The sequence below is a fragment of the Giraffa tippelskirchi genome, chromosome 12 (assembly GCF_054371585.1).
Source record: "Giraffa tippelskirchi isolate mGirTip1 chromosome 12, T2T-mGirTip1v1.2.pri, whole genome shotgun sequence".
NCBI classification, from domain to species: domain Eukaryota; kingdom Metazoa; phylum Chordata; class Mammalia; order Artiodactyla; family Giraffidae; genus Giraffa; species Giraffa tippelskirchi.
The window spans coordinates 66861065-66873559 of record NC_137286.1 but is presented as its reverse complement, the minus strand read 5'-3'; the positions used below and the strand labels follow the sequence as shown (position 1 = coordinate 66873559).

General features: G+C 53.9%; 1 protein-coding gene and 1 long non-coding RNA gene across 3 annotated transcripts in view; one reads left to right on the top strand and one right to left on the bottom strand.

Moving 5' to 3' along the window:
- LOC145530003 (uncharacterized) overlaps window positions 1-12495 on the bottom strand; it is a 270063-nt gene that overhangs the window by 107929 nt on the left and 149639 nt on the right. The window contains exons 5-6 of one of the 2 annotated variants that reach the window (XR_014071398.1): window positions 8931-9042; window positions 1274-1385 (exon numbers count right to left, since the gene is read on the bottom strand). This is a non-coding gene — a long non-coding RNA (uncharacterized LOC145530003). Of the gene's footprint in view, window positions 1-1273; window positions 1386-6825; window positions 9043-12495 lie in introns of those variants that run through there. The other variant, XR_014071399.1, reaches the window with a different exon arrangement.
- Window positions 5102-9036, top strand: LOC145529950 (uncharacterized). Its single transcript, XM_081550723.1, has 3 exons — window positions 5102-5259; window positions 5659-5971; window positions 6222-9036. Exons 1-3 carry the CDS (start codon window positions 5125-5127, stop codon window positions 6857-6859), a joined length of 1086 nt encoding a protein of 361 aa, XP_081406849.1. The 5' UTR covers window positions 5102-5124; the 3' UTR covers window positions 6860-9036.

Below are 12495 nucleotides of genomic sequence, written 5' to 3'. Positions count from 1 at the left end.
TGGGCACCACATGAGGGAGCAGACCGGCTTCTCTTCCTCTGCTCCCACACCATTCACTCATGAAGGCAGCTCAGGTGTTCTCATGCCCTGCCTGCCTGCCTGCCTGCCTGCCTGGCTCATCCGTGAGCTGTGACCACCTCCAGGGCAGGACTCCACCTTCTCCTCTCTGTGTACCGTGAATCTGCACACAGTGGGCTTTCAGAACCTTAGGAGACTTGAGCCATTCCCACTCGAGCCAGAACCCTCCCCAGGAAGGAAAACGGCTGTGGGGTCATTTTGGCCCCAGCACTGGTTCCGAAAGCCTGGCGGCTCCTACAGCCTCTACGGTGTGAAGAGGGAGGTCCCTTTTGACAGAGCTTTCCGGCTGTCAGATCTAAGCTGTTGTTTCACTGTCAGCTGTGTCTCTTCCGTTGCAGCCAGGTGGGCCACGCTGCTCCAAAGGGGCTCACAAGCTGAGTGGCAAGGGAGGTATTGAGAGGACAGGGATGGCTACAACGTGCTGCAAACTGAGTGAGGGTCCCCACAATCCTCAGCAAAGGTCTGTGGTGTGCAAGTGGGGAGTAGAGGGCCCCCAAGTTCCAAAGGAAGGGAGGTACTCGGGAGCTAAAGCCCTTGGCTGCTGTGGTAGCAGCTGCAGATGGCAGCTCGTCCACAGTGCACTTCGAATGAGGTCATATGAGCGGGACTCTGGAAATGGCTCCGAAATCAAGAGAAAGGGGTCAGGGTATGTGGGAATCCGGCGGGGGTGGGGGGTGGATGAAGGAAGGTGTCCTTCCTCTCTCCAGTGCAATTTGGTTTGGTGAGTCTCAAAGCTACCAGATGGCACTTCCCAAGTCAGGCCCCCGCAGGAATCAGGGTGGGCTGCGTGCCTCGGCGCCTGCTACAGGGACAAGCCACACCAGTGGCCTCCCTGAGCTCAAATGGCCGCATCTGGGGGTTCTGTCTGGGTGCACACCTCCTTGCTCTGGCCAAGTTCCCCCCTTCTCTGAGCACCAGCTTCATCCTCTCGAATGAGGACATCGATTGCTACCTTGGCACGTTACTCTCTTCATCCTGTGAAGACTCATTAGGCTTATCCTACAATTACTAGCTGGCCCGAAGAGATATCTCCTGAATCCAGATTAAGCTGGAGTCTCCCAGGCTCATCTGGCATGTCTTCCCTGAAGTCTGCCAAAACCCACACCCTTGCATTTCCAGGGACTCCCCTTAGCCAGCTGGGCAGAAAACCCAGCATGGTTCAAACAAGCTGACAGACAAGCGGGAGAGGACTCACGGGCAGACGGCCTCCCTCAGGTCTCGGGTGGAGCTCTGGGACCACAGCAGCAGCGGGCCATCCCAGCCCCTGGGCTCAGCAGCGCCCTCATTCTCAGGCCGGCGGCTCTGCCCTGAGGGGAGCAGGAAGGTCACCAACTGCCGCAGGCGGACCTCAAGCCCCTCCCACTGCTGGAGCCTGACCTCCCCCGGCCCCACCCCTTCCCCTACCCCAGCAGAACGAGAGCTCGTCTTCCCCTGGCTTCCAACGTGAGGCCCGGCCCCGGGCCCCGATTGGGCACTGACCCAGTCCGGAGCCAATCACAGTGGCCAGGGAGGTGGAACGCACCGATTGGCCAGGGCCAGGTCATGTGACCATACTCCCCAGGAAACTCAAATATTACCAAGATTCCCTAACAAACCAATGAACAAAATTATCCAGTAAAGGCAAACCGTACTTTTTAATGAGGCCAATGTCACAGAAAAAAAAAAAAAATCCTTCACAATGAACTGCTCAAGGAAGCTACTAAATAAGCTTTCAGAAAAGTTAAGAGGTTTTTTTTTTTTTTTTTAATAGGGTGACGGAGAGCTATACCTTTCCCATCTATGTGAATTTAGGTTTAAACTAGATTTCCCTCGGCTATTATATAAGACAAAAAACCCCACATCACCCCCTTTCACTCCCCCCACCCCCAAAAAGTGTTTTAGTCTATTGAATTTTTGTGTCCTCAGTTGTGTCTGATTCACGGCAACTCACGAACTCTACACAGCCAGGCTCTTCCATCCATGGAATTCAGGGCAATTTTTTTCTGTCACAGCAAATGCCCACCCTGGGTGATCCAAAGGCAAGGGCTCAGAGGCTCCTGAGAGACTAACTCCTTTCAGCTGAGCACAGAGCTGGCTCCTCACTGGGATGCCTGTGGCCTGGGGCTCCCAGAGGGGAGAGCAGCACTCGCCCCACCGTGTGGTCACTGCTGGAAGTGCAGGCTGCTCCTCACTCCCCCTTGACAGTGTCCCTGAGGGCAGAACAGTGGGAATCTACTCAAGGTGGAAACGCAAACTCCGATGCAACCAACTTCCCACAAGGTCTCCAAAACCACTCAGGAACAGGGAATTGGAAACTGCAGGGCATGACATGAATGGAGATGGAGACTTGACACCTTACACCGAGTTCACTTCCAGTTATCCCTAGACAAAGTTTCCATGAAAACTTGTCACAAATCTAGAAGAACAATGAGCAGAAACCGGACACGTGCTTTGAGTCTTCACACACAAAACAAAAAGGCAGCCCACAAAACAACCCAGAGAATACAGTGGACTTTGCAAAATCAAAGATATCTACTGTGGGAAAGACCTCATTACAAAAGCAAAAGACAGGTCATACATCGCGAGACGAATGAGTGGAAACACAAAGCTTCTCAAGGATGTGTCTCCAAACAGTCAAAGAACACCAACACGACAAGCCTGTGAAAACTAGGGAAAGGTCTGAAGGGACACCAGACTGAGGAAGACACACACAGAGTATCCCGGATGATGTCCAGCACTGAGGGCCTGAAGAAACAACAGTCTAGTTGCACTCCCTCAGGCCTGTGTGACCCTGGATGAGGCCTCTGTTTCCCGGTGGCTCTGAGAGATGGACAGGGAGGAAGGGGAAGAGAAATCACTTGCATTTCTAATACTCACAGCAAAGTCTTCCAATGAGAAGGGAATTATCACCCCCACTGACAATGCCATTCACTGAAGTGATACCCACGAGTCCATCTAACCCAGAAGGGAAGGAAGGACCTGTTCTCACAAAACGGCGAGAGATGGAAGAAGGAAGATCAAGCCCACACCAACCACTGGAAAGAGAAGCTGTGCTCAGGGCTTGAAAGAATTCCTATTGGGAAAATGATGTCACAGCCCCACAAGGCAATCCACAGCTTCGATGCTATTCCTCCCAAAATGCCAATGCATTTTCGCACCGAACAAAGAATTGCAAAAGGGGTACGGAAACAGAAAAGAGCCTAAATTGTCAATACAATCCGACGAAAAAGCCCCGATACGGACATCCAAGGTTGTGTGAAAGGAAATTAGACGACCAAACTAGGATCCTCAGGAGAGTATCGGAGAAGGCGATGGCGACCCACTCCAGTACTCTTGCCTGGAAAACGCCCTGGACGGAGGAGCCTGGTAGGCTGCAGGCCATGGGGTCGCGCAGAGTCAGACACGACTGAAATGACTTAGGCGCAGCGGCAGCAGCAGGACAGTATGCTATTGGGAATACAACAACACACACAGATCCAGATCGATGGAATAAAGTTGAGGGTCCAGAAACAAACCCCGGCATCCATGGTCAACTCATCTCTGACACAAAAGGGGAGAATATCCAAATGGGAACAAGAAAGCCTCTTCAATAAATGTCCATGGGAAAACCAGACAGCTACATCTGAAGAACGCTATTGGTTTTGATCTCACACCACCTCAATATCGGGGAAAAACCTCACCCTAAAGACTGATGTCATGAGACAGCTAGAAAGAAGCGTAGGTCAAAGGCTCCATAACATCAGAGTCTCCTTGCCATTTGCTGGGCGGAGGTAGAAATGGGTCTCTTCAAGTAAGGGAAAGAGGAAAACGAAGTACGCCAATGGGTTTCCATCCAATGGAACCTCTTCACAACAGAGAAGCTAAGCATTCAGAAATGCAAAAGATGGGAAACGGAACATGAGAGACTCCTTGCAAGTGGTGTATCTGAGAAGGGGTTCATATGGAAAGAGACGAAGAATGCACAGCACTCAGATTCCAAGAAACACCACCACCACCCTTGACCCTTCCCCCATGACCAACTCCGACCTAAAGCCTTTCTCTCCCTCTAACCTATCCCTAAAACATAACCCTCATCTAATCATATACATGTGCATTCCTAGCATCCATCCATCCACACACGAGAGAGAAAGAGGAAGACACAGACTGAATCGAGAAGGGAAAAGAGAGGGACACAGACAGAGAGAGACACGGAACCAAAGAGAGGAAAGGAGTCGACGGTCCAGACTTTTCATCAATCTGTCTCGAAGGTAGAAGCAATGACAGCGCCCATCCACCCCAGAAGGGGGAAAAGGACGGAAGGTTTGGAGAGGAAAAGACAAGAACGCAGGGAGCCATTAGAAGCTCAGCCACCCGCAGAAGCCGAGCTGGGACACTTGAACAGAATCTCAATGGAAACAGAGGACCAGAAAGTTGGCTACTCTTTTCTATAAGAGAGGGAGACCTTCGAGTCTTCCTTTCGCGCCTCCAACTTGGATGCGGGGTCTCAAAACACTCAGGAGGGGGAGTGCCTTTTCCTGGGTACCACGGCGCATCCAGGCCTCGTTCTGCCCCATTCTGTGCTGTGTCAGCCCTGGATGGAGTCTTTCTTTCTGAAGTCTCAGCGCACAAGCTCCACGTGATATCGGCCCCAGGTGGAAAGGCATGGAGCTGCTCGTAGGCCGACAGACCTAGGAAGCAGATGGGAGAATGACCCCCACTCTGCAGATGGAGAGACTGGGGAAACCCTGAGGGGCATACGCTTGTCCAGGGCCACACCACTTATGAGAAGAAGGAGCCTGGTCTGAGAGCAGCGGGGTCCTCGGAGCTCAGGCCCTGGCTGCACCCAGGCCTCCCCAGGGCTGTGGGCTGGGCTGTGTGGCTGTCACTGTGCCTGCACATGGCCTAAGGGGGGTGGTCGAGCAGTCAGAAACCCAGAGATTCCCTTGGGAAGTTTTGGGGAAGGGACCTCAGCACGAACCCCAGGAAATGATGTCACCTGCCGGCAACAGAACCCAACAGAACCCGCAACCCGTGTATCCAGGCCTCCAGAGCGGAGAGGAGCCCCCAGCCAGATCACTTGCTGCCAGGATGTTCTGCTGTTTGCCCCTGCCCAGAGGCCGGGGCCTCAGGAGAGCTCACAGGCAGTGTGCGTGGGCACCCTGTCGACGTTGGCTCAGGGCACCCCCGAGAGGCCTCTGGCCCTTTGCCCGGAGAAACAGAAAGGTAACACGGGGAGCCCCAGGCCGGGCCAGCCCACCTCTCCCATGCCACCCGGAAACACCGGGTCCTTTGCCTGTGTGTGTGGATGCGGGTTTCTCGGGGTGTGTCTCCCTCAAGGAAGCCCAGGCGGATGTGGGGTCAGAAGCCTGCGGGCAAGTTGTGTCCACACCCCAGGGGAGAGCAGGCTGGCTGGGATGGGGAGAGTGCGGGCAGCGCCGGCCGCCCAGGCTGGCCTCACACCCTCAGGTGGGTCTCTTTCCTCCCGGGTGGGGATCTGAGCAGACACACGTCTCTGACCCTTCTGGGAAGAGAAGTTCGAGCAGGCAGAAGCAGCGGCTCCACTGGCCAGGCCCAGCTCGGAAAAGTCCCAGCATGGCTGGCTGATGGTCACTGTCGTTGCAGAGCTTCCCACGTGATGAGGCCGAGGACGGGGACACCCCGTCCACCTCCCGGAGGGAGGGGTCGGAGCACCACCCCCCCGCCCCTGAGGCCCAGTGCAGGCTCCAGGTGAGCGTGCCCACGGAGGCATCAGCCCCACCGGGGGCGAAGCGGAGGCGGGGAAGGCCTGCTGCCGAGACACCACACAGGATACACCCGGCGGCCCAGTCTGAGGCTGCCACGGAGCTCAGCACACCCGGCTCCGACCCAGAGTCCCGAGAACCCCAGCCTCTGAGGCAGCAGGAGGACCTGGAGCCCAGCACGCCAGAGCACAGAGGTGAGGACGCTGGGGCTGGTGCACGGGAGTGTGTGGGGAGGGGGTGCTGAGCTACACAGGGACGAGTCCCCGAAAGATGCTGCTGGGCCTGCAGCAAGCGCTGGCCTCACACCCCCACCCCCTTCTTGCACACTTCAGTCCCAAAAGACATCCGACCCTGGGTATTCTTTGGGAATCTCTTGGAAGCTTTCTGTCCCGGGATACGCACATGCCAAGGCTGGCCTGTGGGCAAACTTTGCTTCTCCCCCAGCTCTAGCACTGGCCTCCAACTGGAACCAGGCTCCACTTCCCAGACCTGTCCCTACAGAGGTGGTGGCTCCAGGTGCAGGACCCAGGGATCCACCGAGGGCAGATGGAGAACCGAGACTTGCCCTCGCAGAGACACCAGGCCAGCTGGGTTCTGGCCAGCACACCGGGCAGATCGGATCTCCGTGCCTGCAGGACCCCCAGCCCCAGGCACTGATGTCCCACCCCCTCAGCCAGAACCTCCACCTCCACGTGCACCTGTACCTGCTCGGGCTTTGGCAGGAGAACCCGAGGCAGAGGAGGAGTCACCGCCTCGGCAGGGAGAGCCTGCCCTGGCTCCCGCGCAACACCCAGACGCCGACGATGACTCACCCACCCCTGCAGGAAGAACGAGCCCCCGCTCTGGACAGAGACCCAGAGCCCTTGCCGGAAACACCACGTCCAGGGGAGCGGTCGGCTCTGCCGCCTCCATCCCTGTCGGCTCACCGTGGACGCTGTCAACTCGGTCTGCCCCCAGGGGACATGGAGTTCCTTTCCCCTGAACTGCTTTGCATTTGGTTTGTTTCCACCTTTCTGGTGATGTTTTATTTTTTGTATGGTTTCCTGTATTTTTGTTGGTTAAGTTGGGAACTTGTTGGTTAAGTTAGTAAACTTTTTCATCATTGTTGCAATTTGGGAACACTGTTGTGTAACTCTGGTGATACTGTGTTACCATCACCACTTTGTGGTTTCAGACCCGTTTGATCTTTATGCCCCACCCCCCAACAAAGCCTGGATTCAAGGCAAGCACGCCCTGTTCATCCCTCCCCCCGATCCTGAACACAATTTCATCTTTTCTTTCTGCATTCCTTCCTATATTCTTGGTGTCCCCAATCAATGACTCTCAGTGAAATGACTGAAGGAGTTTCTTTCGGACTCTCCACCTACTGTAAGACTCCATTGGAGAGTTCTCATTTTTATGTCATTTGAACTAGCCTTTGATAGCTGACAGGACGGTGTACGTCCTTTCAAGATATCATGTGCCAAACGAAGCCCTTTTGGCAAATGCCATCATTATCTCCAGGCAGGCATTGCTGTTTGAAGGGTGACATCTCAGCCAGAAGGCAGAGGCTGAGCTCCTCTTGTTGCACCAGCTCCCAAAAGAAGCCAAGAAAGGGAGCTGGAACAACAAACCACCCCAACGCCCAGGAAAGCGTTCTTCACGACAGAAGGCTAGAAAATGACCCAACAACCTTGTGGCCCAGAACCCCTCTAGAAAAATCACTGTTCCATAAAAAAGAGAAACACGTGGGAAGTTCCAAGGAGAGGCAATGCCCATGGCCAGTGTACTTTAGAGACGGCCTGACCGCTCCGGGGAAGACACGCACCGACGGAACCCCTTGGGAAACAGCAGTGAGAGTCCTCACCGTCGTAAGGGTTTCCTCTGGGGACAACCTGCCCTGGGCACCACATGAGGGAGCAGACCGGCTTCTCTTCCTCTGCTCCCACACCATTCACTCATGAAGGCAGCTCAGGTGTTCTCATGCCCTGCCTGCCTGCCTGCCTGCCTGCCTGGCTCATCCGTGAGCTGTGACCACCTCCAGGGCAGGACTCCACCTTCTCCTCTCTGTGTACCGTGAATCTGCACACAGTGGGCTTTCAGAACCTTAGGAGACTTGAGCCATTCCCACTCGAGCCAGAACCCTCCCCAGGAAGGAAAACGGCTGTGGGGTCATTTTGGCCCCAGCACTGGTTCCGAAAGCCTGGCGGCTCCTACAGCCTCTACGGTGTGAAGAGGGAGGTCCCTTTTGACAGAGCTTTCCGGCTGTCAGATCTAAGCTGTTGTTTCACTGTCAGCTGTGTCTCTTCCGTTGCAGCCAGGTGGGCCACGCTGCTCCAAAGGGGCTCACAAGCTGAGTGGCAAGGGAGGTATTGAGAGGACAGGGATGGCTACAACGTGCTGCAAACTGAGTGAGGGTCCCCACAATCCTCAGCAAAGGTCTGTGGTGTGCAAGTGGGGAGTAGAGGGCCCCCAAGTTCCAAAGGAAGGGAGGTACTCGGGAGCTAAAGCCCTTGGCTGCTGTGGTAGCAGCTGCAGATGGCAGCTCGTCCACAGTGCACTTCGAATGAGGTCATATGAGCGGGACTCTGGAAATGGCTCCGAAATCAAGAGAAAGGGGTCAGGGTATGTGGGAATCCGGCGGGGGTGGGGGGTGGATGAAGGAAGGTGTCCTTCCTCTCTCCAGTGCAATTTGGTTTGGTGAGTCTCAAAGCTACCAGATGGCACTTCCCAAGTCAGGCCCCCGCAGGAATCAGGGTGGGCTGCGTGCCTCGGCGCCTGCTACAGGGACAAGCCACACCAGTGGCCTCCCTGAGCTCAAATGGCCGGATCTGGGGGTTCTGTCTGGGTGCACACCTCCTTGCTCTGGCCAAGTTCCCCCCTTCTCTGAGCACCAGCTTCATCCTCTCGAATGAGGACATCGATTGCTACCTTGGCACGTTACTCTCTTCATCCTGTGAAGACTCATTAGGCTTATCCTACAATTACTAGCTGGCCCGAAGAGATATCTCCTGAATCCAGATTAAGCTGGAGTCTCCCAGGCTCATCTGGCATGTCTTCCCTGAAGTCTGCCAAAACCCACACCCTTGCATTTCCAGGGACTCCCCTTAGCCAGCTGGGCAGAAAACCCAGCATGGTTCAAACAAGCTGACAGACAAGCGGGAGAGGACTCACGGGCAGACGGCCTCCCTCAGGTCTCGGGTGGAGCTCTGGGACCACAGCAGCAGCGGGCCATCCCAGCCCCTGGGCTCAGCAGCGCCCTCATTCTCAGGCCGGCGGCTCTGCCCTGAGGGGAGCAGGAAGGTCACCAACTGCCGCAGGCGGACCTCAAGCCCCTCCCACTGCTGGAGCCTGACCTCCCCCGGCCCCACCCCTTCCCCTACCCCAGCAGAACGAGAGCTCGTCTTCCCCTGGCTTCCAACGTGAGGCCCGGCCCCGGGCCCCGATTGGGCACTGCCCCAGTCCGGAGCCAATCACAGTGGCCAGGGAGGTGGAACGCACCGATTGGCCAGGGCCAGGTCATGTGACCATACTCCCCAGGAAACTCAAATATTACCAAGATTCCCTAACAAACCAATGAACAAAATTATCCAGTAAAGGCAAACCGTACTTTTTAATGAGGCCAATGTCACAGAAAAAAAAAAAAAATCCTTCACAATGAACTGCTCAAGGAAGCTACTAAATAAGCTTTCAGAAAAGTTAAGAGGTTTTTTTTTTTTTTTTTAATAGGGTGACGGAGAGCTATACCTTTCCCATCTATGTGAATTTAGGTTTAAACTAGATTTCCCTCGGCTATTATATAAGACAAAAACCCCACATCACCCCCTTTCACTCCCCCCACCCCCAAAAAGTGTTTTAGTCTATTGAATTTTTGTGTCCTCAGTTGTGTCTGATTCACGGCAACTCACGAACTCTACACAGCCAGGCTCTTCCATCCATGGAATTCAGGGCAATTTTTTTCTGTCACAGCAAATGCCCACCCTGGGTGATCCAAAGGCAAGGGCTCAGAGGCTCCTGAGAGACTAACTCCTTTCAGCTGAGCACAGAGCTGGCTCCTCACTGGGATGCCTGTGGCCTGGGGCTCCCAGAGGGGAGAGCAGCACTCGCCCCACCGTGTGGTCACTGCTGGAAGTGCAGGCTGCTCCTCACTCCCCCTTGACAGTGTCCCTGAGGGCAGAACAGTGGGAATCTACTCAAGGTGGAAACGCAAACTCCGATGCAACCAACTTCCCACAAGGTCTCCAAAACCACTCAGGAACAGGGAATTGGAAACTGCAGGGCATGACATGAATGGAGATGGAGACTTGACACCTTACACCGAGTTCACTTCCAGTTATCCCTAGACAAAGTTTCCATGAAAACTTGTCACAAATCTAGAAGAACAATGAGCAGAAACCGGACACGTGCTTTGAGTCTTCACACACAAAACAAAAAGGCAGCCCACAAAACAACCCAGAGAATACAGTGGACTTTGCAAAATCAAAGATATCTACTGTGGGAAAGACCTCATTACAAAAGCAAAAGACAGGTCATACATCGCGAGACGAATGAGTGGAAACACAAAGCTTCTCAAGGATGTGTCTCCAAACAGTCAAAGAACACCAACACGACAAGCCTGTGAAAACTAGGGAAAGGTCTGAAGGGACACCAGACTGAGGAAGACACACACAGAGTATCCCGGATGATGTCCAGCACTGAGGGCCTGAAGAAACAACAGTCTAGTTGCACTCCCTCAGGCCTGTGTGACCCTGGATGAGGCCTCTGTTTCCCGGTGGCTCTGAGAGATGGACAGGGAGGAAGGGGAAGAGAAATCACTTGCATTTCTAATACTCACAGCAAAGTCTTCCAATGAGAAGGGAATTATCACCCCCACTGACAATGCCATTCACTGAAGTGATACCCACGAGTCCATCTAACCCAGAAGGGAAGGAAGGACCTGTTCTCACAAAACGGCGAGAGATGGAAGAAGGAAGATCAAGCCCACACCAACCACTGGAAAGAGAAGCTGTGCTCAGGGCTTGAAAGAATTCCTATTGGGAAAATGATGTCACAGCCCCACAAGGCAATCCACAGCTTCGATGCTATTCCTCCCAAAATGCCAATGCATTTTCGCACCGAACAAAGAATTGCAAAAGGGGTACGGAAACAGAAAAGAGCCTAAATTGTCAATACAATCCGACGAAAAAGCCCCGATACGGACATCCAAGGTTGTGTGAAAGGAAATTAGACGACCAAACTAGGATCCTCAGGAGAGTATCGGAGAAGGCGATGGCGACCCACTCCAGTACTCTTGCCTGGAAAACGCCCTGGACGGAGGAGCCTGGTAGGCTGCAGGCCATGGGGTCGCGCAGAGTCAGACACGACTGAAATGACTTAGGCGCAGCGGCAGCAGCAGGACAGTATGCTATTGGGAATACAACAACACACACAGATCCAGATCGATGGAATAAAGTTGAGGGTCCAGAAACAAACCCCGGCATCCATGGTCAACTCATCTCTGACATAAAAGGGGAGAATATCCAAATGGGAACAAGAAAGCCTCTTCAATAAATGTCCATGGGAAAACCAGACAGCTACATCTGAAGAACGCTATTGGTTTTGATCTCACACCACCTCAATATCGGGGAAAAACCTCACCCTAAAGACTGATGTCATGAGACAGCTAGAAAGAAGCGTAGGTCAAAGGCTCCATAACATCAGAGTCTCCTTGCCATTTGCTGGGCGGAGGTAGAAATGGGTCTCTTCAAGTAAGGGAAAGAGGAAAACGAAGTACGCCAATGGGTTTCCATCCAATGGAACCTCTTCACAACAGAGAAGCTAAGCATTCAGAAATGCAAAAGATGGGAAACGGAACATGAGAGACTCCTTGCAAGTGGTGTATCTGAGAAGGGGTTCATATGGAAAGAGACGAAGAATGCACAGCACTCAGATTCCAAGAAACACCACCACCACCCTTGACCCTTCCCCCATGACCAACTCCGACCTAAAGCCTTTCTCTCCCTCTAACCTATCCCTAAAACATAACCCTCATCTAATCATATACATGTGCATTCCTAGCATCCATCCATCCACACACGAGAGAGAAAGAGGAAGACACAGACTGAATCGAGAAGGGAAAAGAGAGGGACACAGACAGAGAGAGACACGGAACCAAAGAGAGGAAAGGAGTCGACGGTCCAGACTTTTCATCAATCTGTCTCGAAGGTAGAAGCAATGACAGCGCCCATCCACCCCAGAAGGGGGAAAAGGACGGAAGGTTTGGAGAGGAAAAGACAAGAACGCAGGGAGCCATTAGAAGCTCAGCCACCCGCAGAAGCCGAGCTGGGACACTTGAACAGAATCTCAATGGAAACAGAGGACCAGAAAGTTGGCTACTCTTTTCTATAAGAGAGGGAGACCTTCGAGTCTTCCTTTCGCGCCTCCAACTTGGATGCGGGGTCTCAAAACACTCAGGAGGGGGAGTGCCTTTTCCTGGGTACCACGGCGCATCCAGGCCTCGTTCTGCCCCATTCTGTGCTGTGTCAGCCCTGGATGGAGTCTTTCTTTCTGAAGTCTCAGCGCACAAGCTCCACGTGATATCGGCCCCAGGTGGAAAGGCATGGAGCTGCTCGTAGGCCGACAGACCTAGGAAGCAGATGGGAGAATGACCCCCACTCTGCAGATGGAGAGACTGGGGAAACCCTGAGGGGCATACGCTTGTCCAGGGCCACACCACTTATGAGAAGAAGGAGCCTGGTCT

What these genes read in the sequence shown, in the direction of transcription:
- LOC145529950 (XM_081550723.1), top strand. Translation starts at nt 5,125, where the DNA reads ATGTTCTGCTGTTTGCCCCTGCCCAGAGGCCGGGGCCTCAGGAGAGCT. An exon ending in TTGCCCGGAGAAACAGAAAG is followed by an intron (nt 5,260 to 5,658) that starts GTAACACGGGGA and finishes CTGTCGTTGCAG; the next exon opens with AGCTTCCCACGTGATGAGGC. An exon ending in CAGCACGCCAGAGCACAGAG is followed by an intron (nt 5,972 to 6,221) that starts GTGAGGACGCTG and finishes CTTCTCCCCCAG; the next exon opens with CTCTAGCACTGGCCTCCAAC.